Source organism: Nothobranchius furzeri, chromosome 9, assembly GCF_043380555.1.
Source record: "Nothobranchius furzeri strain GRZ-AD chromosome 9, NfurGRZ-RIMD1, whole genome shotgun sequence".
In the NCBI taxonomy this organism is placed as follows: Eukaryota; Metazoa; Chordata; class Actinopteri; order Cyprinodontiformes; family Nothobranchiidae; genus Nothobranchius; species Nothobranchius furzeri.
In genome coordinates, this window is record NC_091749.1 from 3,566,411 (window position 1) to 3,593,537 (window position 27,127).

The 27,127-nt window shown below is 44.7% G+C and overlaps 1 protein-coding gene across 1 annotated transcript in view; it reads right to left on the reverse strand.

Moving 5' to 3' along the window:
* Positions 1–276: 276 nt before the first annotated feature.
* Positions 277–27,127, reverse strand: part of tshz3b (teashirt zinc finger homeobox 3b) — a 60,432-nt gene continuing 33,581 nt past the window's right edge. Inside the window, exon 3 of the mRNA XM_015973782.3 lies at positions 277–5,535. Coding sequence (XP_015829268.1) covers positions 1,898–5,535 — 3,638 coding nt within the window. The 3' untranslated portion in view covers positions 277–1,897. The remainder of the gene's footprint in view (positions 5,536–27,127) is intronic.

Genomic DNA, 27,127 nt, shown 5'->3' on the forward strand with positions numbered 1-27,127 from the left:
GCAGGAAGACAATAGAGATGCAGGGAAGTGAAAAAGTGATGGTTTCTGTTTGCACGTATGAATACGAGTGTGTACGGGTGAGTGTGTGTGTTTGTGTGCGTGTGTGTGTTTGTCTCCCACACGGCCCTGCTGCTGCCACTCACCCTAAACTAGTCTGCAGCCCGTCCCAGACAGACGCTGACACACTCCCAGTCTAATGTGCTCATTAGGGACTGCACAGCACACACCTAATTGATGGCCATGACACACAGAATGTACACACGCATTATTGCAAAAAACAGTTTCCTTTTTTAATGCTGCAGTAGAAAACAAGGTTATACGAAGTCATATAATGGGGATTCATTGTCAACAACAACAACAGAAATCCAAAGAATGAAGTGAAAAAAAAATAAGACTTACGGCACAGAATGCATAACAGTATCTGTGCTGTTTACATGCCAATATTTTACACATAAAGATTTTTATTACTGTTGTTGTTGTTTCTCTGGCAGATGTCAGTTACTTCAGCAAATGAATTGCCAAAAAATGTAGCAGAACTTGTCACTCAGGAGGTTAGTGTAACCATGGGTACCTTTCATATCCCAAAAAGATAAAGCTCCGGAGGGGAATTAGAACAAAACATATCAATAAGACCAATCAAAAGGGCATTCAACAACAGGATACAATCAAGAGGGCTTTTAAATAACAGTTTACACATAAAATTTCTTCATAAAGCAACATCTTTCTGTTCAACCTTTAGATCTTTTAGTGTTCATACAGGGGCACCAGTAGAGCAGTTTCTGCTAGAAAAGAGCCTTTAACCCTTTGAGCACAAGGTGGGAATAAAAAAGACGAACCTTTTGTTTCTCTTTTTGTACCTCCCTTTTTATACTTTCAATTACGTAACACTTATAAAACTATTGTGCAAAACAAGTTTGTTTATGTTTTTATGTTCTGTGCACCAGCAAATAGTCATAATCCTTTTAAATTAAAAATATAGAAATGATGCATAATTTAGACAAGAGCTCATTGAATGTTTTTATTTACATATTTTACACAGACCTGAATTAATATAGGTCCCTGATCAACCAAAGTAAAATATTTTGATTATTATTATTATTTTTTTGTTTACATCATTTTGACACATACAACATGCGCATGTGTCAAAACCTGTGACGAGTGGCCTGAAGGTTACAGACGTGGCTGAACAGGTGGACTCTGTTATGTCGAGAAGATGACTCAACTAAAGGTTATTAGAGAAATGATATCAGGAATAATAATAATAATAATAATAATAATAATAATAATAATAACAATAATTTTGATTTAACGGTTCCAGAAGTGCCTTAATGTACTCACAGGGTTAAATCTTAACTGCTGCCTCTAGCTTAAAAACAAAACAAGAGACACTTTAAGAAAGAAACAAAAAGCAATCAGGTGAAAAGACCAAAAATCAATGAAAGTGCACCACATTTAATTATAAAATGTTTAACAAAACAATTGTATGCATGCATGCAGCTGAGCACACCGCCATAATGCCAAAATATCAAAGAACCAAATTCTTTTTTCACCACAAATACTCATCCCATCTTCCTAGAATGGGTTTGGACCGGTCTCCTTCATTGTATCTCTGCACCATCTAAAGAGAAGTCTGTTTTTGTAAAGATCAGTAAAACTAAGTGTGTTGGGCCAGAGTGAGTCCATGTCACACATAATCCAAAAATCAACAACCAAAAACGAGTACAACATAAAAAGGAAAACATGTGCCAACACTCATTGCAGTAGTTTAATGGCATCTTTGTGCAGTTCTGTCGCTTTTTGTAATCCTTTCTTTAGTGTGTCTGTGAAAGGCTAGAGAGAGACAGAGCAAAACAGCGTGAGCCACGTCGTAAAAGTGCTGCCTTTTCCCCAGCCAGTGCTATTGTTTGTCCGGCTCACAAACGAACATGAGGTGGTCCTCGGGGGATTTCCCATGAGTCTTGCTCAAGTGAAGCTTAACTGCGTGCTTACTTGCAAAAGTCCGGTTGCACAGCTTGCACTGGTGGACTGCCCCACTGTCATCGTCATCAGGGGACGGTGTCTCAGTAGGGGGCAATGACGTTAAAGACGAGGACAGTGAAATGGGCAGTGAAGGGGGTAGGGATGCCTGTAAGGAGGGGGGTAAGGGGTGGCTGGAAGGGTGGAGATTAGAGAAGAGTTTTTCAGAAAGTCCCTTTGCGTGGCGGTGGTGGTGTTGCTGCGATAACTGACTCAGCAACTGTTCCCCAGAAAGTTTAGCCAAGTCTCGCAGACGAAAGCCTAAATGGGACTCCAAGTGGCTGACGTAGGTGGATGGTGAGCGGATCTGTGAGGCGCAGTCACTGCAGAAGAACACTGGGTGACCAGAATCCAAGTTCTTCAGGAACTTTGTGCCACCGGTTCGTCTCAACTGGTACTTCACGTTGGCCAGCCAGTGGGATATTGTCGTCATCGAGAGGCCAGTGAAGCGTGAGATGTGCATTCTCTCCTGTGGGCTCAGATCAGACATAATGTATTTGCCGTCATTTGTTTGTCTTAAACTGGAAGCAAACTGGGCTTGCAGTATGAGGAGATGTTGAGGGTTCCAGTTGGACTGGCGGCCTTTTCGTTTCTGAGCAGGTGAAACTTCTTCAGTCTCCTCTTGTGTGGCGCCTTCAACGTCAGAGCGCTCAGACTGGCTGGTGGGTGTGGAGGACTTGGACAAAGCCTGACTCTCGGTGAGGTTCCTCAGCATATCAGAGATATCTGACAGGGCATTTTCTCTCAGCGGAGAGGTGGACATGAAAGAAGCTACTGCAGCTGAGGCTTTTGCCATGGTAATGGCTGACGATGGAGAGATTGATGGTGTGGAGATGGTGGAAGACAGAACTGTTGACCCGAGAGTTCCACCATTGCTGCCTTTGTCGGTACTTTTTCCTTTGGTGAGGTCCATAGGTTGGTCATTGTTTAGATGTTGCTGGTAGAAGTAGCGCTCTAAGTGGTCGTTGTTATTAGTCTTTTTGGTGTGTGCTGGCGGGGTGGAGGAAGCCACCGCTGCTTTCTCTGCCAGGCTGTTGCTCATCTTGAACAGCATGCTCATGGGGTCGAGGGAGGGCATGGCAGGTTTGGCAGCCTTCCCCAGGTGAACGTTCATTACTGACTGCAGGGCGCTGAGAGGGTTGACAAACGGTTGTTCTGGAGGCGGATGGTCTGTAATGATGGCCGTGCTGCCACACACGGATGCTGACAGGGGTGATGTCACAGCGGCGGGTTCCAGTCCGTTCTCCACCATCTCCTTTTTGGAAATGTTACCATTTGAATCCCTGTGATCGGTTCCATTTTCCGTAGCCAGCATTGTTTCTGCTACATCTGTATTCTCGGGAGTTTTACAGTCTCCCTGCTCCTTGGGTGTCTGCGACTCTGTTCGGGCCGACGCCTCTGCTTCTGCCTCGCTGTTGCACGGTGAGGGTGTCGCGTGTCTCAGAGGAGAATCTCTCACAATGGCACTGGGCTCTCTCAATTTCTCCTCTACTTTAGCCACTTTCTCTGTCACTTTCTTGACCAGTTCCTCCATTGCATGGAAATTGTTTTTGGGCAGTGGGGAGGTCTGGCGGCTTGGGGACGAGACCAGCGGCTGACTCTTACTGGCAGCAGAGAAAATCTCCCCTCCAGGGAACAGATATTTAAGAGGAGAGCTTTTTCCAGAGGCACCAAGAGAGAGCTTCATTATGTTAGGGAGCTGGTAGGCAGCATGGATACTGGGGTACCCACCCCAGCTGGGAGCTCCATTCTGGGCTTTGTTAATGGCTGAGGTCACGGTGTTCTCCAAAGACTTGAGAATGTCCAGACCCCCCTTTGGGCTTTCATCCAGATCTTCTTCAGTCAGATACGAGTATTTAGAAGAAATATCAAACTTTTCTTCGACAGCCTCCTCCCCTCCTGCTCGTTTCTCTGCGTTGAGGTTGTTTGGAGGAATCATGACGTGTTCTTTAGTACATTCTTCTTCCTTCTCCTCCTTTTTAATTTCCACAGCCATAGCAGTGGGTGTGATGCTGGTGGGAGGAGGGACTGGGGCAGATGGAGAGGAGAACGTCGTGGCAGCCAGGGGAACTGACTGCACCTTTTCTTCAGCTGCTGAAACGGATGTTGGGGTTTGGCTGGAGGACTCCATAAATGGTTTTCCTTTCTTTATAGCAGAGTTGGTAACTTTAATAAAGTGTCCCGTCACCATCATGTGAGCTGTAAGCTCTTGTAGCGTGTCATGAGAGCTGCCACACTCCATGCATTTGAGGATCTGTGACTTCCTGGATTCAAACTGCCAGGCGTAGCTGGCACCATTTTGATGTCCATAGCGGTGGTTGGGTGTTATGTACGGGTTAGCGACCTTTTGCAGGATGTCATTAGTGTCACTGAGGGAGGTGGGCTTGGGTGTGGTGCCTCCATTTGAGTCCGGTGAACTGGGGATGTCTAAATCAATCGGGGCTCTCTTTCGGGCAGAGGATATAATTTTAGCTGCCACTGGTGTGACGGGCTCTTTCAGAGGCACTTTCTGGTAGTGTTTTGTCTTAATCATGTGGACGCTCAGGTCCTGAAGGGATTCAAAGGAGTGTCCACAGTACATACACTTTAGCACCTTTTGTGCATCTTCCTTCCCCTCCATCTCTAGTAAGGAACGTTTCCTGGGTTTGGACCAGCGCTTGGTTCCCTCACTATCTGTCTCGTGGTTATCGTCGCGGTAGTGGCCCGTCTCATTCATGTGCACTGTTAGCTCCACTAGAGTGTCATATGCTGCACTACAGTCCTTACAGCGAAACTTGCTGGCTCCGGTGAATATGGAGCCATAGAGCTTGGAGCTCTGCCGGTAAAGCTGGACCGTACTAAAGAGGTTGGGTTCTGTGGTGGTAGGCGGAGCCACCACGACCGGATGCTGAACCAGGTTTAGTCTGTTGTGGTGACTCTGGGATGCCTGCTGGAGAGTTTTAGCCATGGCGGTCTGGTGCCAGTCATACCCTCCACTTCCACAGCTGCTGCTACTGCTGCTGCTGCTGCTGCTGTGACTGCGAGGAGGTTTTTCTGCCGGTGGCTGACTCAGGTTCAGGTTTAGTGAAGACCAGTAAGAATTGCTCAGGAAGGATGTGTAAATGGCTTTCATCTTCTCAAGACTGTCAGCCACGGAGCTTGTTGCTACTAGTATAGCCTCGTCTCCACCTACAGAGGCGCTGGCTGCAGCAATCATGGCAGAAGAGGATGGGGACAACACATTTGAAGGGTCTTTAGAAAGGAGGACATCATCCTCGTTTTTAAGTGAGGAACTTTCAAAATCAGACATTCTGTCACTGGATTCACTCAGGTGAGACTCACTGTCCAGCTCCTGGCCTGAAAAGTCAGCAGCATTGGGGGAGTCATGGATGCCAGTGGATCCTGGCCTTTCCTTGAACAAGAAGTCCTTGTCCTGACACAGGAGCTTTGCTGAAGGCTCCTCTCCTTCCTGGGCTGAGTCTTCTCCATCTAGATCTTCATCCAACAGGGCTGCTTCCTTCTCATCTTCAGGGACGTATGCTGTTCAGAGGAAAGAAAACAGAAATCTGTTAGTCCTACGGGCAACGTGCCTTTTGGCATCCACAGAGTAGATAAACACTACTTTATGCTGTTTTACTGCTAGTCGTCGCCCCCTCCCTCTCACCGCTTCCAAACCCCAAGTCTTTGTTCTGCTGAAAATCAGCCAGTGAGAAAGAGGGAGATGTGGAGGGATGGAGACAGAAAGATGAAGTGAGAGAGGGGGAAAATGCCTCCTCAAACAGAACTTGCCACCTTATTCTTCTCAAGGGGCAACAGCTTGAAATTAAAACTAAATTTGAAATTAATGAAGCACATTCTGGCGGTGGCATTCGTTTCTGAAGTAATAAATTACTTGTATCAACCTCGGAGACAGCGGTTCCTGTCTGTCAATTAATATGTCTTACGCTTCTTCTGCAGACTCTAATGCATTCCCTAACAGACACACTCGCCATTTAAATTAAGCATGCATTTTCACTCATTACACCGCTCAGCCTTCGCCTCCTCGTAAATAAAAAAAATGTATGTATGCTTGCCTGCGACAAATCTTCCTCTGTAAAACCCATTTGCTTCAATTACCAAAGATTAGAAAAAAAAAGTTTAGTTATTATTTACAGTTTAGCTTCAGGGAGAAGGCTTGCAGCTTTCAATTTATATTCAAATCCCTCTAGTTTAAGAATAATACGACGGAAATCATACAGAGGAAATATGCATCCAAACAAATCTTTGTAAACCTCTGAATGTTTTCTTTTGATAATAAGTCTATAAAATGGGACAAAACAACGTGAGATCAGAAATGATTTATGCTCACAGTTTGCAATTAGAGCTGGGTTTTCAAACAACAAGAGCACAGAATAAGCTGCCAGTGGCAGCGCCTGCACCGGTGAAAACTCGGAGCTTTTTGGGCAGCATGATTATGGAAAAGCTCATGATCATGATTATAATTCATAATTTGTCATTAAGCTGGGACACTCACTATGTGTATAACATCCTCCACCAGGTGGACACAGAAAGTCACAGTCAGATTTAATGTCTCATGTTTGCCATCAAGCTAGCGGGGTAAATGGAAGTACTGGTTCCAGTGGTTCGCTCTGGTCGTGTCTGGCCTAAAAGACCCACATTTTAAAGACGCTGCAGGAACCAGGTCATGCATTTATGTGAGCAGCTGGTGATTAAAACATCAGGGTTTGAACTGAGAGACCAAAGTCACACATTCAATGCCAAGCCCCTGAAACGATTTATTAGCATTACGTTGAAAACACACACAGACACCTATGGATAAGCCACGTGACAAAATCATTCAAAATCCTAATTTCTGAAAAAGCCTAAACAGAGGTGAGGAAAAAATGAAGGACAACGCAAATTGGACAAAAACAGAAAGTCTACCAACTGCAGATAAGTTTATGAAAAAGGAGGCTGCCACTATAAACCTGCCAGTGCCATCACACCGAGCACTCCAGCTGCTGCCAGCTTCCCTCTCTGCCTGAGCGCTGCAAGAGCTTTCTTCATGTGGACTCCTGCATGCGCCGTGCTGCAAGAGCTTTCTTCATGTGGACTCCTGCATGCGCCGTGCTGCAAGAGCTTTCTTCATGTGGACTCCTGCATGCGCCGTGCTGCAAGAGCTTTCTTCATGTGGACTCCTGCATGCGCCGGTGCTGCAAGAGCTTTCTTCATGTGGACTCCTGCATGCGCCGTGCTGCAAGAGCTTTCTTCATGTGGACTCCTGCATGCGCCGTGCTGCAAGAGCTTTCTTCATGTGGACTCCTGCATGCGCCGTGCTGCAAGAGCTTTCTTCATGTGGACTCCTGCATGCGCCGTGCTGCAAGAGCTTTCTTCATGTGGACTCCTGCATGCGCCGTGCTGCAAGAGCTTTCTTCATGTGGACTCCTGCATGCGCCGTGCTGCAAGAGCTTTCTTCATGTGGACTCCTGCATGCGCCGTGCTGCAAGAGCTTTCTTCATGTGGACTCCTGCATGCGCCGTGCTGCAAGAGCTTTCTTCATGTGGACTCCTGCATGCGCCGTGCTGCAAGAGCTTTCTTCATGTGGACTCCTGCATGCACCGTGCTGCAAGAGCTTTCTTCATGTGGACTCCTGCATGCGCCGTGCTGCAAGAGCTTTCTTCATGTGGACTCCTGCATGCGCCGTGCTGCAAGAGCTTTCTTCATGTGGACTCCTGCATGCGCCGTGCTGCAAGAGCTTTCTTCATGTGGACTCCTGCATGCGCCGGTGCTGCAAGAGCTTTCTTCATGTGGACTCCTGCATGCGCCGGTGCTGCAAGAGCTTTCTTCATGTGGATTCCTGCATGCGCCGTGCTGCAAGAGCTTTCTTCATGTGGACTCCTGCATGCGCCGTGCTGCAAGAGCTTTCTTCATGTGGACTCCTGCATGCACCGGTGCTGCATGAGCAGCAAGACAGAGAAGAGCCTTTGTCATTGTCAGGCCCTTCGTTGCCATCGGTGATGATACACCACTGCAGAGGGATAAACAGATGCATGGAGGCAGATATCCCAGAGCCCCTCGCACATCTCTCACACACACACACACACACACACACACGGTTGTACTGTAAGTGTTGCAGTGTAACAACACTTTGCCTTCAGGCGAGCATTTGGATTCCTCTGTTGAACATGCAATCTGCTCCGGCGCTCTGTTGAAGAAAAAGGATCCATCTGAAAGATGTCAAGTGTGCTTTTATCTACCGTTTAAAAACTGTGCGGTCACAAATCAACGCTGCATATTCATGTTTTTCTTTTTTGCTGTATCAAATCCAGCTTGTGTAAAATATTTGCCCTGCATGTTCTAACACCACGGAGACAATAAACACAGACTGGTGTCTTCATGGTGGTTCAGAGCATCATCAGCTGCACGTCTTTTCCTCTCGCTCCACTCATGTGTCACAGACACATTCACCGCCTGCACATGCATGCAGCTGAGGAGACCCACATGTACACGCCATCTGTTCTGGATCAGCCAAAACGACAGCTGTTTAAGAGAACAATGTTCTGGCTGAGGAAACAGGCGAACACAGCAGCCTGGTGCTCCCGTTGAGGCCAGAATCGATGGGAAATCACCTTTAAAACACAACGTGCACCTCAGATTAGAAAAACAAAGCCTGTGCGTGTGTGCGTGCGTGTGTGTGTGTGTGTGTGTGTGTGTGTGTGTTATCTGTGCAACCTGCAAAAATGTTTAAGCAGAAAACTGTAGACATTAATAACATGGTTGCTGCTATTACAGGTGAACTGGTTTTCAACTTTAGCCGTGCTTTGGCAAATGCAGTTACTGATAAATTAAAGTGCGTCCAGTAGAGTCATGTGATTGATTTCAAATAGCCAAAGAGTGGAGAGCGGGTGGGGATGAAGACCAGAATTGCTCAGGAAGGATGTATAACGACAAAGTTTATCGCAGAAGAAGTAAAAGGTGTTTGTGATGGAGGATAAAAACCTGTATGTAAGTTCTGTTGGAGCATCATTAACCAGAACCAGCCAATGAAAAGTGCTGATCTGAAGAACAGAGGAAGTGAGATAAGCTAGCATTAGCCTCAGCGCTAACTCTTCCACATGAACACACGCCTGCAGAAGAGAGATGAGAGTCTATGGCCTCTGGAAGAGCAGAATGACATGTTCTGATATAAAAATAATAATAAAACAACACCTGTTCAGGTGAGTCATCTCTGCTGGAAGCTTCCAGATAAACGTCTGGGAAAAATAAAAGTCAACCACAGAGGAGAGTCCTGAAACTCAAGCAGAACACTACTAGGATGATGTAGCTTAAATGAGACAGTGTGAATCGGTGTTTTACAGAAACTCAGCGCTTTTTTGGAGATACAAATTTAAAGACCAACTTTTAAGAACCGCAACGAAGCATCAGAAAAACAACAAGTCAATGAAGACGGGAAGAATTAGAAAGCTGGATTTTGAATGGCTTTACAACGTTTAATTGTCTGTTTTAGGATTTTAAAAAATAAAAACTTGAGAAAATGCAGCCATGCTGCTGGTGAAATTCACAAGACACACACGCTGCTGGTGAAATACACAAGACACACACGCTGCTGGTGAAATACACAAGACACACACGCTGCTGGTGAAATACACAAGACACACACGCTGCTGGTGAAATACACAACACCCACACGCTGCTGGTGAAATACACAAGACACACACGCTGCTGGTGAAATACACAAGACACACACGCTGCTGGTGAAATACACAAGACACACACGCTGCTGGTGAAATACACAAGACACACACGTTGCTGGTGAAATACACAAGACACACACGCTGCTGGTGAAATACACACGACACACACGCTGCTGGTGAAATACACAAGACACACACGCTGCTGGTGAAATACACACGACACCCACGCTGCTGGTGAAATACACACGACACACACGCTGCTGGTGAAATACACAAGACACACACGCTGCTGGTGAAATACACACGACACACACGCTGCTGGTGAAATACACAAGACACACATGCTGCTGGTGAAATTCACAAGACACACACGCTGCTGGTGAAATACACAAGACACACACGCTGCTGGTGAAATACACAAGACACACACGTTGCTGGTGAAATACACATGACACACACGCTGCTGGTGAAATACACAACACACACACGCTGCTGGTGAAATACACAACACACACACGCTGCTGGTGAAATACACACGACACACACGCTGCTGGTGAAATACACAAGACACACACACACACACTGCTGGTGAAATACACAAGACACACACGCTGCTGGTGAAATACACACGACACACACGCTGCTGGTGAAATACACAACACACACACGCTGCTGGTGAAATACACACGACACCCACGCTGCTGGTGAAATACACAAGACACACACGCTGCTGGTGGAATACACAACACACACACGCTGCTGGTGAAATACACAAGACACACACGCTGCTGGTGAAATACACAAGACACACACGCTGCTGGTGGAATACACAACACACACACGCTGCTGGTGAAATACACACGACACACACGCTGCTGGTGAAATACACAAGACACACACACACACACTGCTGGTGAAATACACAAGACACACACACACTGCTGGTGAAATACACAAGACACACACGCTGCTGGTGAAATACACAAGACACACACTGCTGGTGAAATACACAAGACACACACGCTGCTGGTGAAATACACAAGACACACACGCTGCTGGTGAAATACATAAAACACACACGCTGCTGGTGAAATACACAAGACACACACGCTGCTGGTGAAATACACAACACACACACGCTGCTGGTGAAATACACAACACACACACGCTGCTGGTGAAATACACAAGACACACATGCTGCTGGTGAAATACACAAGACACACACGCTGCTGGTGAAATACACAAGAGACACACGCTGCTGGTGAAATACACAACACACACATGCTGCTGGTGAAATACACAAGACACACACGCTGCTGGTGAAATACACAAGACACACACGCTGCTGGTGAAATACACAAGAGACACACGCTGCTGGTGAAATACACAACACACACACGCTGCTGGTGAAATACACAAGACACACACGCTGCTGGTGAAATACACAAGACACACACGCTGCTGGTGAAATACACAAGACACACACGCTGCTGGTGAAATACACAAGACACACACGCTGCTGGTGAAATACACAAGACACACGCTGCTGGTGAAATACACAAGACACACACGCTGCTGGTGAAATACACACGACACCCACGCTGCTGGTGAAATACACAAGACACACACTGCTGGTGAAATACACAACACACACACGCTGCTGGTGAAATACACAAGACACACACGCTGCAGGTGAAATACACAAGACACACACGCTGCTGGTGAAATACACAAGACACACACGCTGCTGGTGAAATACACAAGACACACACTGCTGGTGAAATACACAACACACACACGCTGCTGGTGAAATACACAACACACACACAATGCTGGTGAAATACACAACACACACACGCTGCTGGTGAAATACACAAGACACACACGCTGCTGGTGAAATACACAAGACACACACGCTGCTGGTGAAATACACAAGACACACACGCTGCTGGTGAAATACACAACACACACACGCTGCTGGTGAAATACACAACACACACACGCTGCTGGTGAAATACACAACACACACACGCTGCTGGTGAAATACACAACACACACACGCTGCTGGTGAAATACACAACACACACACGCTGCTGGTGAAATACACAACACACACACACTGCTGGTGAAATACACAACACACACACGCTGCTGGTGAAATACACAACACACACACGCTGCTGGTGAAATACACAACACACACACGCTGCTGGTGAAATACACAAGACACACACGCTGCTGGTGGAATACACAACACACACACGCTGCTGGTGAAATACACAACACACACACGCTGCTGGTGAAATACACAACACACACACGCTGCTGGTGGAATACACAACACACACACGCTGCTGGTGAAATACACAAGAGACACACACTGCTGGTGAAATACACAAGAGACACACGCTGCTGGTGAAATACACAAGAGACACACGCTGCTGGTGAAATACACAAGAGACACACGCTGCTGGTGAAATACACAAGAGACACACGCTGCTGGTGAAATACACAAGACACACACGCTGCTGGTGAAATACACAAGACACACACACTGCTGGTGAAATACACAAGAGACACACGCTGCTGGTGAAATACACAAGAGACACACGCTGCTGGTGAAATACACAAGACACACACGCTGCTGGTGAAATACACAAGACACACACGCTGCTGGTGAAATACACAAGAGACACACACTGCTGGTGAAATACACAAAAGACACACGCTGCTGGTGAAATACACAAGACACACACGCTGCTGGTGAAATACACAAGACACACATGCTGCTGGTGAAATACACAAGACACACACGCTGCTGGTGAAATACACAAGACACACACGCTGCTGGTGAAATACACAAGACACACACGCTGCTGGTGAAATACACAAGACACACACGCTGCTGGTGAAATACACAAGACACACACACTGCTGGTGAAATACACAAGAGACACACGCTGCTGGTGAAATACACAAGAGACACACGCTGCTGGTGAAATACACAAGAGACACACGCTGCTGGTGAAATACACAAGACACACACGCTGCAGGTGAAATACACAAGACACACACGCTGCTGGTGAAATACACAAGACACACACGCTGCTGGTGAAATACACAAGAGACACACGCTGCTGGTGAAATACACAAGACACACACGCTGCTGGTGAAATAAACAAGACACACACGCTGCTGGTGAAATACACAAGAGACACACGCTGCTGGTGAAATACACAAGAGACACACGCTGCTGGTGAAATACACAAGACACACACGCTGCAGGTGAAATACACAAGACACACACGCTGCTGGTGAAATACACAAGACACACACGCTGCTGGTGAAATACACAAGACACACACGCTGCTGGTGAAATACACAACACACACACGCTGCTGGTGAAATACACAAGAGACACACGCTGCTGGTGAAATACACAAAAGACACACGCTGCTGGTGAAATACACAAGACACACACGCTGCTGGTGAAATACACAAGACACACACGCTGCTGGTGAAATACACAACACACACACGCTGCTGGTGAAATACACAAGACACACGCTGCTGGTGAAATACACAAGACACACACACTGCTGGTGAAATCCACAAGACACACACGCTGCTGGTGAAATACACAATAGACACACGCTGCTGGTGAAATACACAAGACACACACGCTGCTGGTGAAATACACAAGACACACACGCTGCTGGTGAAATACACAAGACACACACGCTGCTGGTGAAATACACAAGAGACACACGCTGCTGGTGAAATACACAAGAGACACACGCTGCTGGTGAAATACACAAGACACACACGCTGCTGGTGAAATACACAAGACACACACGCTGCTGGTGAAATACACAAGAGACACACGCTGCTGGTGAAATACACAAGACACACACGCTGCTGGTGAAATACACAAGAGAAACACGCTGCTGGTGAAATACACAAGACACACACGCTGCTGGTGAAATACACAAGAGACACACGCTGCTGGTGAAATACACAACACACACACACTGCTGGTGAAATACACAAGAGACACACGCTGCTGGTGAAATACACAAGAGACACACACTGCTGGTGAAATACACAAGAGACACACACTGCTGGTGAAATACACAAGAGACACACGCTGCTGGTGAAATACACAAGAGACACACGCTGCTGGTGAAATACACAAGACACACACGCTGCTGGTGAAATACACAAGACACACACACTGCTGGTGAAATCCACAAGACACACACGCTGCTGGTGAAATACACAATAGACACACGCTGCTGGTGAAATACACAAGACACACACGCTGCTGGTGAAATACACAAGACACACACGCTGCTGGTGAAATACTCAAGACACACACGCTGCTGGTGAAATACACAAGAGACACACGCTGCTGGTGAAATACACAACACACACACACTGCTGGTGAAATACACAAGAGACACACGCTGCTGGTGAAATACACAAGAGACACACGCTGCTGGTGAAATACACAAGAGACACACGCTGCTGGTGAAATACACAAGACACACACGCTGCTGGTGAAATACACAAGAGACACACGCTGCTGGTGAAATACACAAGACACACACGCTGCTGGTGAAATACACAAGACACACACGCTGCTGGTGAAATACACAAGAGACACACGCTGCTGGTGAAATACACAAGAGACACACGCTGCTGGTGAAATACACAAGACACACACGCTGCTGGTGAAATACACAAGACACACACACTGCTGGTGAAATCCACAAGACACACACGCTGCTGGTGAAATACACAATAGACACACACGCTGCTGGTGAAATACACAAGAGACACACGCTGCTGGTGAAATACACAAGACACACACGCTGCTGGTGAAATACACAAGACACACACGCTGCTGGTGAAATACACAAGAGACACACGCTGCTGGTGAAATACACAAGAGAAACACGCTGCTGGTGAAATACACAAGACACACACGCTGCTGGTGAAATACACAAGAGACACACGCTGCTGGTGAAATACACAACACACACACACTGCTGGTGAAATACACAAGAGACACACGCTGCTGGTGAAATACACAAGAGACACACACTGCTGGTGAAATACACAAGAGACACACACTGCTGGTGAAATACACAAGAGACACACGCTGCTGGTGAAATACACAAGAGACACACGCTGCTGGTGAAATACACAAGACACACACGCTGCTGGTGAAATACACAAGACACACACACTGCTGGTGAAATCCACAAGACACACACGCTGCTGGTGAAATACACAATAGACACACGCTGCTGGTGAAATACACAAGACACACACGCTGCTGGTGAAATACACAACACACACACGCTGCTGGTGAAATACTCAAGACACACACGCTGCTGGTGAAATACACAAGACACACACGCTGCTGGTGAAATACACAACACACACACACTGCTGGTGAAATACACAAGAGACACACGCTGCTGGTGAAATACACAAGAGACACACGCTGCTTGTGAAATACACAAGACACACACGCTGCTGGTGAAATACACAAGAGACACACGCTGCTGGTGAAATACACAAGACACACACGCTGCTGGTGAAATACACAAGAGACACACGCTGCTGGTGAAATACACAAGACACACACGCTGCTGGTGAAATACACAAGACACACACGCTGCTGGTGAAATACACAAGAGACACACGCTGCTGGTGAAATACACAACACACACACACTGCTGGTGAAATACACAAGAGACACACGCTGCTGGTGAAATACACAAGTGACACACACTGCTGGTGAAATACACAAGAGACACACGCTGCTGGTGAAATACACAAGAGACACACGCTGCTGGTGAAATACACAAGAGACACACGCTGCTGGTGAAATACACAAGAAACACACGCTGCTGGTGAAATACACAAGACACACACACTGCTGGTGAAATCCACAAGACACACACGCTGCTGGTGAAATACACAATAGACACACGCTGCTGGTGAAATACACAAGACACACACGCTGCTGGTGAAATACACAAGACACACACGCTGCTGGTGAAATACTCAAGACACACACGCTGCTGGTGAAATACTCAAGACACACACGCTGCTGGTGAAATACACAAGAGACACACGCTGCTGGTGAAATACACAACACACACACACTGCTGGTGAAATACACAAGAGACACACGCTGCTGGTGAAATACACAAGAGACACACGCTGCTGGTGAAATACACAAGACACACACGCTGCTGGTGAAATACACAAGACACACACGCTGCTGGTGAAATACACAAGACACACACACTGCTGGTGAAATACACAAGACACACACGCTGCTGGTGAAATACACAAGACCAAGGACGTCACTAGGATTGAGATATAGGGGGGGCTTAGCCCCAGGAGCTTGACCTTGAACGTTTTTTGTCACACCCTGCAAAAACTTTGTCAATTAATTCATTATCTTACTTTTACTCTCTTGCTTTTACTACCTAGCTATTTTATCGATGGTTTATTTACACTGTTCTTTTACCGATTTTATTGACTTCTCATGGTTGGTTCTTTGTGTTTTGCTCTAGTTGTTTTATTCTTTTATATTATTCTTTTAACCCTATATGTTTTTACCCCTGTACAGCACTTTGGTCAGCTCACATGCTGTTTTTAAATGTGCTTTATCAAATAAATGGAATGGCATCTGAAGAACATTTAACAAAACCTATTATTTTTTCACTTTCTTTTCCTTTCCTACCTTTGTGCATTTTCTCTCTTCTTTTTATAAAAAATAACACTTAATTAGTTCATTAGTGGGGTCTATGTTGAAGAAAGATTTTATATAAGTCCATTAAAAATTAGATATGTTATATTTCCAAATAAAGCTATTCATTTCAGTCTACTGCAGTTAACAGGGGGAAATGTTGTAGTCATTTATTTAATTTGTTTAATTACAACTTGTTTAATTATAACTGTTACTGAAATGTGACAATAAAGAACAAATGAATAATTGTCAAACTTTTATTCTGCCAAATGAGTGTGCAGTTGACAGTTTTAATATATGAATAACACTGCTATGATATGTAATAAAGGAGTGTGTAATTAACTATTACAAGACAAAATAACAGTATATATAAAAATATCCAGCAAGTAGTAGAACTTATAATACAGAAAGTCAACTATACAGATACAACTTGACATAAGGTTGCAGGTCAGATGATAATTATAGTTGTTTTTTTTATCAAGGTCTCTTATCTGTTCACTCCTAAATAGAAAACTGTTCAATTTTGCTTGGGAACTTTGTGCTCAGGTAAATGCTCATAACGATGCGCTCGCCCCTGTTTTCGCTGTAGATCACTGACCTTGACCATGCAGATCTCCTCAGCATCAACCACCTGGTCTCTCTCCTGTTCCTCACTCACTCTCTTAAAAAATCTTCGTATATCCATCTAGCCAACACATTGAAAAACATTTTCAATTTCTAATGCCAAGACAAATGCTACTATACCATTTAGTTTTCACTCACAATTAACAGCTATTGGTGGATAGATGGTACAGAATATGGACAACTGTTAGCCTAATATAGCCCATGTTTGGTTGCTCATGATGATGGCATTGTCCATAATGTCACATTAAGCTGCCAAAATTTATGTTAAAGTTAGACGAGTACAATATCTCCTTTCTTTACCATAGGTAAACATAGGAAATATTAAGCAACTGACAACCCACATGGAAATAATTCATATAAACATATAGGTTTTAATATATGTTTTGATATAGCTTTTAAATATATGTGACATATATAAAACTGCCTGTTTACTATATTATAGATACATATATGTACCTATAATATAATATATATATATTATAGAAAAAATATATAATATAGAAAAATGGTCAATAATATACACATTCGGCCATATTCTGATTCAGGTTTTTAGTGTGGAGTGATTTTTGTGCCACCAACTGGAGCGTGCAGTGATCAATCTGCAAGAGTAACACCTGTTCTGCAGTCGTGTGCAGCCCTCTCTCTGCATGCTCAACTCCGTCTCTGCCTGCACAAATCTCCCTGTTGTTGCTCAATTTGATATTTACAAAGCAATGTAGCCTCTCCGCCAGCCAATCAGAGAGCTCTCCATTATGCAATCAAAGCATGTCCAGGAATACTGCCAGGAAAATTGCACTTTTTTCAGATAAAAAGGACTTTATATAATTATATTTAATTAGGTTGATTAACCCTCCTCTTTTCCTGGGACATTTCCACTGTTCACTTCCTTTTACACATCAAGGGATCATTTATGTCTGACCAAACAGAGAAGAAACACTTTATATGTTGAAATTAAAAGTCCTCTTTAACTGAAAATAGTGCAATTTAACAGTTTTAGGAATGGGCAATGCGTCTTTTCTGGAAGTCAAATATGGTCACCCTAATCATGACACATGAATTACAACAAAGTATTTTGCAGGCAGTGGATGGTGACTGGTAGCTAACCAGCAGCAGAAAGCAGTTTAATAAGCTGTTAAATGGGTGTTTTTCTGTAAAGCAGTATTTCCTGGACATGCTTTGATTGGATAAAACAGAGCTGTCTGTGATTGACTGTTGGAGAGGCTACTTGTTGAGGAGAGCAGGGAGAGATTTGCATGCGCAGAGACAGAGTTGAGCCCACAGAGCGGGCTGCAGCTCCTGCACACAAGCGCAGAGCAGGTTCTGTTTGTGCAGACTCATTACTGTACGCTCAAGTTGGTGGCACTAAGTCACTCAATGAACTGGCTGGCTGGTTAATCATGTCACTTCAGGGGAGTTTTCCGACCATTTTACTTGACATCAAAGCTTTTCATTATGGTTTGCGGCATGTAAACATGCTAGCGGAGTTAGCATTAGCATGTCGGTGCGGTAGCATTTTCCTCCCTCTGAAGTCTGAGCTATAACCTTGAAATGTTAACGGTGTGCTGCTGTTGCTGTCTTACCCTAATGTGATGTTGAGTGACTTTCATGAGCGCTGAGCAGGGTTTGCTCAACGATATAAAGGTTTTGCTGTATCGCCCCGCCCCCTGACTTGTCAACAAAGCTGCGGGAAGGGGAGGAAGTCCTTTTTTGATACTTCCTGTGTGCGACGGTGTAGTTCTATATTCATTCATTATTATTTCTGTTTCAGACTAAAAAACTCATGTACCAACTACACGTGTCGTGATTGTGTTGAGCATGTAGATGTGAACAAATAAAAAAAAGTTAACTGAAAAAAATAAAATAAACCAAAATGATAGGGGGGGCTTGTGATTATTTTAGGGGGGCTGAAGCCCCCCTAAAACGGACCTAACGACGTCAGCGCACAAGACACACACGCTGCTGGTGAAGTGGTTGTGGTGCTCTGCACGAAGACCTTCATGGCCCACCTGGCTAGAGGTCAGGACGCATTGAATCACACCAGATAATTCTTTCATAGATAACTTTAATTCGATCAACCAGCTGTGTAAACCTCACCCTGTTCTCTAATTTTGTTTTTATTGTTTCAGTAAAACAATAAAAATAAATCTAATATTTCTGCAGAATTTAGAGTAAATGGAGGTAAAGAGGGGGTGAACACATGTGGAGGAGGAAAGAATCTGAATGTGGAAAATCACGGCAAAGGGCACGCACACACACACACACACACACACACACACGCACGCACACACACACACACACAACACACACACGCACTGGAGTGGGAGCCCAGCCCAAACACACCAGGAAGGCAGGTGCTCTTTTAATTAGAGCAACGAGAGATAGAGAGAGTCCAGATGAATTGTCAGCAGGGTGGAGAAGGAGGTTGGATCTCAGGCTCAGAAGAACCAGGCTGAATGAGAAACGGATGCAGAGTAGTACAAAAAGGGTTTGAAGGTAGAATGATCTTCTCATAAAAACTGAATAGGAACCCTGCAGGTCAGTCTGCTTCACAGGGCCCAAACCAGATCCTGATAACGAATCCCAATCACATCCCAGTTCCTGCTGCACATGGAGCGAGGAAACCTTTCAGCATTCTGCAGATGTTCTGATGTTAGGAACCACTTTATCACGCTTATATATCCACTTCACAGCCCTATCAGACACACCGGCACGTCAGAGCTGTTTACACCTCAGCTTTCTCTGTGTGAGTGTGTGTGTGTGAGGGAACACACACACACTCACACACACACACATCAGACTCATCTGCAGCAGGGATGTTTTAGACATTTTGGTTAAAAATGCTCTCAGATGTTCACTCCATGTGAGAACACTTGTGTGTATTTTTCGAGTTTCATTCCTCCACCATTCTACACACACACACACACACACACACACACACACACACACACATACACACACACACACACACACAACCCATGTTAATGAAGTTAATTGAATCTGGGATCAATATTGCTTAATTATTACGATTTGACATGAGTAGACAATTTGGTCAGAGAGCTGTGTGTGTGTGTGTGTGTGTGTGTGTGTGTGTGTGTGTGTGTGTGTGTGTGTGTGTGTGTAGTGAGCACTATAGGACTAGCGAAGCGTTCCATTGATTCTGAGGAGCTTCGGATCGATCCAGACGGCTGACAGATTGAACCTCTCACACGTTTTTTACGAAACCATTTGAATGTTGGGTTCCTTCTTCCCTTCTCTCGGACTCTGTATCAGACTGTGGTACAGGTATTTGTACCATTGCTGACTACACCACGGAAGGTCTCCTCTGAGTCACTAACCCTAACCCTAACAACTCACAGCTTTAGAAGCACCATGAGCTTCTCATCCAGGCCTCCTGCTCATTACACTAAATTCATTGTAGGATTTGAAGACCATTCTGTGAGCTACATAAATGAAAAAAAAAATAAAACTGTTCTATACTTTTGTACATGCTGAAGACGTCATAAATACAATGCCGCGTCACACACCAGATAACAGAAAATGCTGACTAAAGCAGCCTGTTTCACATTCATGCCGTCCCGTTTTATTTACAAAAAGTTGGGTAAAAAAGAGAAATACTTTTGTTTTTCCTCTCAGAATGAGCAGGTTACAAGTGAAATGACCACAGATTTCTATTATGACTTGTTTGACATTAGCCATGCTTTTTAACTTTATGGGACTCTGGTTGTGTAAAAGTTCCAGTTCTTTTCTTTAAGGCTGTCATGAGTAGATGCAAGCCTTGTTTTACGCCAAAAACAAACAAAAAAAACCCACTAAAGCTTCATACTGAACACTTGGTTTCGCTCTCTATATGAGACTCGTTTGTGAAGCTTTCCACGTCCGACACTGTCACTGGATTCGCTCAGAAGAGACTCCCTGTCCAGCTCCTGGCCCGAAAAGTCAGTCAGCACAATTACAATGTGGAAGAAATCAGCAGATGGACGTGCCGCGTCTCCAAAACGTATTTAGTGAATGAACACATGCGCTGACCATGTAACTAAATATCATTTAAAACCTCATTTGAAAAACTAAATCATGCCCTCATATAAAAATAGTTAAATGGCAAACTCGGAAAACAATTTAGCTTAAAACATTTTTTTCATGCCTCTTATCAACGTTCTAGCATAGTATAGCTGCACATTTATTGTGTCTGAAGACCACTTCCAACAACACGTTTCTGGTCAAAACCCACTGTTGGACCATCCGGCTATCGGTGTGGCCGAACCGCTGCACTTCCCTGGGTCCTCCAGTCATCACACACTCATTTGGCACCAGAACATCGCCGGTGTGAGCGATTCTCCGCTCAGTAATATCAGAGGAGGCGAAGCCGGCTGCTACTTCAACTTTAGGACAAACTACCAGAGTCCCAGAAAGAAAAACAGTCACAGACAACAAAAGATGTTTGGACGTAGAAAACAGCGATTGGTGTTTAGCGCTACCTCGTTGCCTCTTGAAATGTGGGTTTCCGGTTCCAGTGGGCGCAGAGCCAGGTAAGATGCCCAATGGGAGGGGTTAGGGTTCTGTAGATTTGCTGTAGCAGCTTTAAACGCAGGACTTTTTCTATAAGGTTGGGCATCGTTTGATTTTGAACGATTCCGATTCCTTGTTTCGATTCCAATTCCTAGTTTCGATTCCCGATTCTGATTCTTTGAAGACATGACATGCTTCACATGAGCCAGCTAACCACAGGTCCTACTAGATGAAACAATCTTAACTTCAACATGAACTTTAACTCTATGAACAACAACAAAAACGTGTTTTGGAGAAAAAAGAAAAAGACTTGCAGCACAACCAGAGTGTTTGTTTCTGACCACAACCAAAGTCTGGAAGAAGCCTCTGGGATGAGAGGCTAAATGTCTCCAACACATCCAGAAACATCCAGCTGTTTTCAGCTAAAACTCTCAGGATGATCATGTCCAGGATGACGGAGAACTACACCTCCATGCTGCAGCAGCGTTCAGTCACAACAGGAAGTAAAACTTAAACGTAGCTGCTGTCAGTAACAATCTAACAGATTTTAAACATTAAAACTCAACAGAAATAGTTCAGAAAGGTAATTAAAATGTTATTTATTATTATTATTATTATTATTATTTATTGTGGCAGAAGCTGGTGTGGTCCACCACAGAGAAGCTGCTCTAGCATGATGACTTTAATTATTCTACAGGTTATTGCTCAGACGCTCACACACACACACACACACGAGTGTTGGTGAGCGGCTGCGTCTGACTGCTGATGCTCTGTGTGTGTTTTTATTTCTGCAGTGAGACAAACTCACCTCACACCATCCAGAGTTTGTTCTTTAAAGCTTCTATTAAACCCACCGTGTTGACGTGTTTAACACGTTTCCTCTACGCTGCAGGAGTTAACGTTTACGTTACGGAGTAAAAGTTCAACAGACACGCTTGTTTATATCTGGGTGGGGGAGGGGGGACTCGTGCTGCACACAGACAGCTGGTGAGATCAGCTCTGAAAAGCATTGATCACAATTTGCAGATCACGTTTATTTTTCATGGAAATCGGCCGCGGATTCCTCTTCCGTCGGCATACTAGGAATCAAAATAAAAAACTCTGAATGATTCTGGGAAAAACAGTTAGAACCGGTTCCAATCAATGCTCGATGCCCAACCCTATTTTTCTAGCCCAGGTAATATCTTCTAAGCTTGTTCATTACCCTGTGGTAATTACTATTACTCTATTACTTTGTGTAACTGGGATTTAACATGGTTTTAGACTTCAGGTATCGCTGAATGAGTGAATAAAGGGAAGAACATAAAAACATTATATAAACTGGGAGATTCTCTTATGGTTTAAAATGAATTACCTTTAGATAAAAGCCATAAAGATCTGCATTAGAGGCTAGGTAACCTTATTAAATACCTAACACCAGAAAACACACTGCTACACCTCTTCCTTTACCTCTATAGGGTCGGTTTACATGGCTGTAAAGGAGACACGATACTTGTTATGATTCATCTGTAGCAGTTTCCAATTAATCAACTCATCTAATCTTCTCATTCACAAATGCAGGTTCAATGCAGTCTGCAGCTTTTCCACAATAGTTACGTGATGAAGGGTTTTGAACAGTTTACCTCTTAAAAGCTGGCTGCAATAAAACCAACATATGCAGCATCCAGAGGCAACAGCAGAGAGGTGTTTACAGCTGGAGTGGCAGCAGCTAGTGGGTCTGTCTCTGGCAACAGCAGCATCACAGAAACACAGATGTAGCAAGTGTGTGTGTGTGTACGTGTGTGTACGTGCATGCGTGTTAGCCTGGCTAATCATCTCCCCATGCCACTCAGCCAGGGGCTCCTGACAGCAGATTCACATGCTGCCCCTACATTTTCTACACGGGTGTGTATGTCTGGGTTACAGAGCTACTGACACACTCATTGATGTGTGTGTGCATGTATGTGTATTTATACATGTAAAGTACTTATTTTTGGCACAATCGAGGTCTATGCAGCAGCCGCATGCAGACAGAGACACGTGCAGCTTTAGTGTAATAAACACATGCCAACATAGGCATCGATTGGTTCTTCTTGGTTAAATTAAGCACACACACACACGCACGCACGCACGCACGCACACACACACACACGCACGCACGCACACACACACACACACGTACACACACGCACACACACACACACACACACACACACACACACACACACACACACACACACACACACACACACACACACACACACACACACCTACAACCCAGTGGTCTGTGTGTGGATTACCTCTTCGCTATGAAGTTAATACTCAAAGGAGTAAAAGACTCATTATAAAATGGTGTATTCTATACGGAGCAATAACAAACCATGAGTTTAAAAAGGACAAATCAGGATTACTTAAGTAATCCTTTCTGATGATGTCACATAAAAATGTTCCTATTGCAGCATTCAGTCAGCCCGAGGAGTTAACAGCTGACCAGTGTGTGGCCAGTCTCACGGTGGATCTGTCTAATGCAACATTTACATCAGTGTAAAGGTGTTGGTGTGAACTGCGATGACATTTTTTACACCAGACCTGTTCTAAAACGGTTTTAGACTATTTTGGGCTTGGCTCTACTCTGACTAGCTCATAGCTTGTTGGAAACGATCCGCCTTCCCCCAAAATGAACAGAACGCCAGTTTAAGATACCTGAAATGTTCCTGTTCCTCTCTAATTCAGCCTCCTCTTGCTTCCATTCTCTCAAATCTGCCTCCCACTCCAATTTGCTCTCTTTACATCAAACACTTTCTCTTTATTCACATTTTAATAGCTTTATTTATCCTAGGTCTCCACCATTCCCATAGATGGGATTTGCCTAAAATGGAAAGAAATCCACATAAATGGTGTCGATGCAGCACGAACGCACGGCACCAGGGAAAGGCCACAACACAAAGCAAGTAAAAGAGAGAGATCCTGGCTTGTGTTCCAACAAACACTCTCTCACTCTGTCAGTACAACACACACTCACACACTCTTTGCAATGCAGCTTGGTTAGTTGCTGGGTATCTATTACCTGCCAGTCTCCTCTGATCTCTTTGGACAGCTTTGATCAAAAGATGTCATCCAACCCACCCGACTGGGCCCGCTGGGGAAGTTGGAAATGGGGAGTGTTTACGTACATTAGTCCGTGTGTGTGTGTGTGTGTGTGTGTGTGTGTGTGTGTGTGTGTGTGTGTGTTTCAGAGTAAATCACACAGCAGTCTGGGTGTAAATAAAATGACAGGATCACTTTAAGGTCCTGTCAGGTAGGCAGCAGGCGATTATGATAACGCCCGGTCTCTTCCAACGCAAACGGACACACTTAAATGTACTGGTCAGAGGATAATATACATGATATCGCTCTGTTTCTGCTTCCCGTCCCTGCTCCTCGTCTTTCACCGCTTTTCTTCTCCTCACGCCTCACAATTCTGCTTTCCTGTTGTTCCTTTGGTATGTAAAATAGTGAATGGCCTGTATCTGTATAACGCCGTTTCATGGTTCTACAACCCCCCAAGACGCTTCACAACCCATTCCCACGCTGTGTAAGTATACACATAGTGTGCTGTTTTATCCCTGCATCTACGCGTGTGCACTACCCCTCACTTACACCCAGGAAAATCTTAAGTAAAGAAAATATTCACAACAGTGGAAAGCTGCAGACTGCATTTGTTAACCCATATGTAAAAGAGCTGTGGCGCGGCTCAGTCCGAGCAATAAAAGGTGTAAGATGTGAGCGGTCTTGAAGGAAAGAAAAACGGTTTGCAATAAAGCTGGAAAACAGCGCTGCTTGGAGGCAATTTAGACTGCAAAACACAAACCATTAAGTTTGTGCATTATCTTTTAATTTAATCTTGAATGATTTATAATCCATCACGCAAGGCTTCAACCATATCCAATTATTCTCTGCTGCTTGATTGACAACAAAGGTGATTTATTAAACTAATAAAAACTGATGTGCTCTCCACTTGCTCTGAAAATAACCAGCCGGACAGAGAGCTTAAAAACACACTCACCCACAAACACACACACACACACCGCCTCCCTAAGAGGTGGACGATCAATACTTTGTGAGTAAAGCCGTGTTTATTTTCAAGTGTGTCTCTTTGTGCACAGGTAAAAGTATGCATTCGAGCCCTTGGAGAGAATTACTTTGCTTAAAAGAGGAATCTGTCTCCGTCTGTGCCGTTCGGCCGTTTGTTGGGTCAGAACGATTGAAAATCAAAAGTGCTGTGACCGTGTTTTTCTCCTGAGCGATTACCCTGAGCTTTTAATTCCTTCATCTTTAGCGTACATGTCATCTTAGGCCCAGCTTTATCTGCTAATGTTACGCTCAATCACTTAATATTAATAAAAAACAGGAAGCCAGCGGGCCCGGTAATGGTGGCTGCCGCCAATGCATGTGTATGTGACTGTGTGCTGATGAGCAGCAGGGTGGGGTGGAGGGGGTTAACGGTCCAGAGTTCACATGCATATACATGTAGGAGAACGTCATTAAGAATCATTAGCATGTTTACAGCAGCGAGCCATGTATGAGGCTTATTTAATGAGGCTTATAGGCACAGGCTTCTGCTTTGATGTGGCCAAGCACACACCACAAGAGGCTGCCATCGCTTGTCATTAAGCATTCAAATTCAAGCTTTATGGAGTTAGCCTGTCAGACAGCGTTATGTTATTCTAATCAGAGGTGCAGGGAGATCAGCTCGCCTCTATGCAACCATAACAGCTTGTAGCACTAAAACCCTAAGAGCTGTGTGTGCCGTGTCCGGCGGGGTTAGGCGATCATTCAAATGGGTATTTCATTTAGATTTTGGCTCTGAGCAGTCACAAACGCCACAAATGAAATATTACTATTTTGCTACGTTCTTTGAGCTTGTCTTCTGACTAACGAGCACCTTTCCCCCGAAGGCTGAACTCCAACACAGCTGGTGGTGAGATGGCAGAATGAAAGCAAAACACACCGGCGGTGGACTGAAATACATTATTTTCATGTATGACCCCTCCCCCCACAAGCACATCCCATGGCACAGCCTCCAGCTGTATTGCTCCAAACGGCTACTTTCCAAGCAGCGCCACTTTGGACTCCCATGAAATGTGAATTCAGGATGTTGGAAGCTTTATGTCACCAGAAAACTTCTGTTATCGGCCAGTGTTCCTTTGGTCTGTAAGGGGGCACAACTGTGGTGAGCAATCTTCTTAAACAACTGTTGGTTCAGTTTTCATCAAAATACTTGTGATTATTTTTAAAGTTATTCTTATTCTAAGAATAAAAGCAACGTTTTGACATTTTTCAACTCTTCTATAAAACTTTAGAGTCCATCTGTCATGTGAACAACAACATGCAATTACAATGCAACATGAGGCCGTAGGTTTTTCTCCAGCTTTGGCATGTAGTTAGTATGTGGGGAACATTTGTAGGAACGGCGGACATGTCACATGATGAATGGCTGACCCTTCTATCAGCACCTTTCATCCTGGCTACGGGGCGCCATGTGTGTCTTAGCATGATGGTTATTCAGTTTCAAAGGTTTACGTGCGTGTGTATGTGT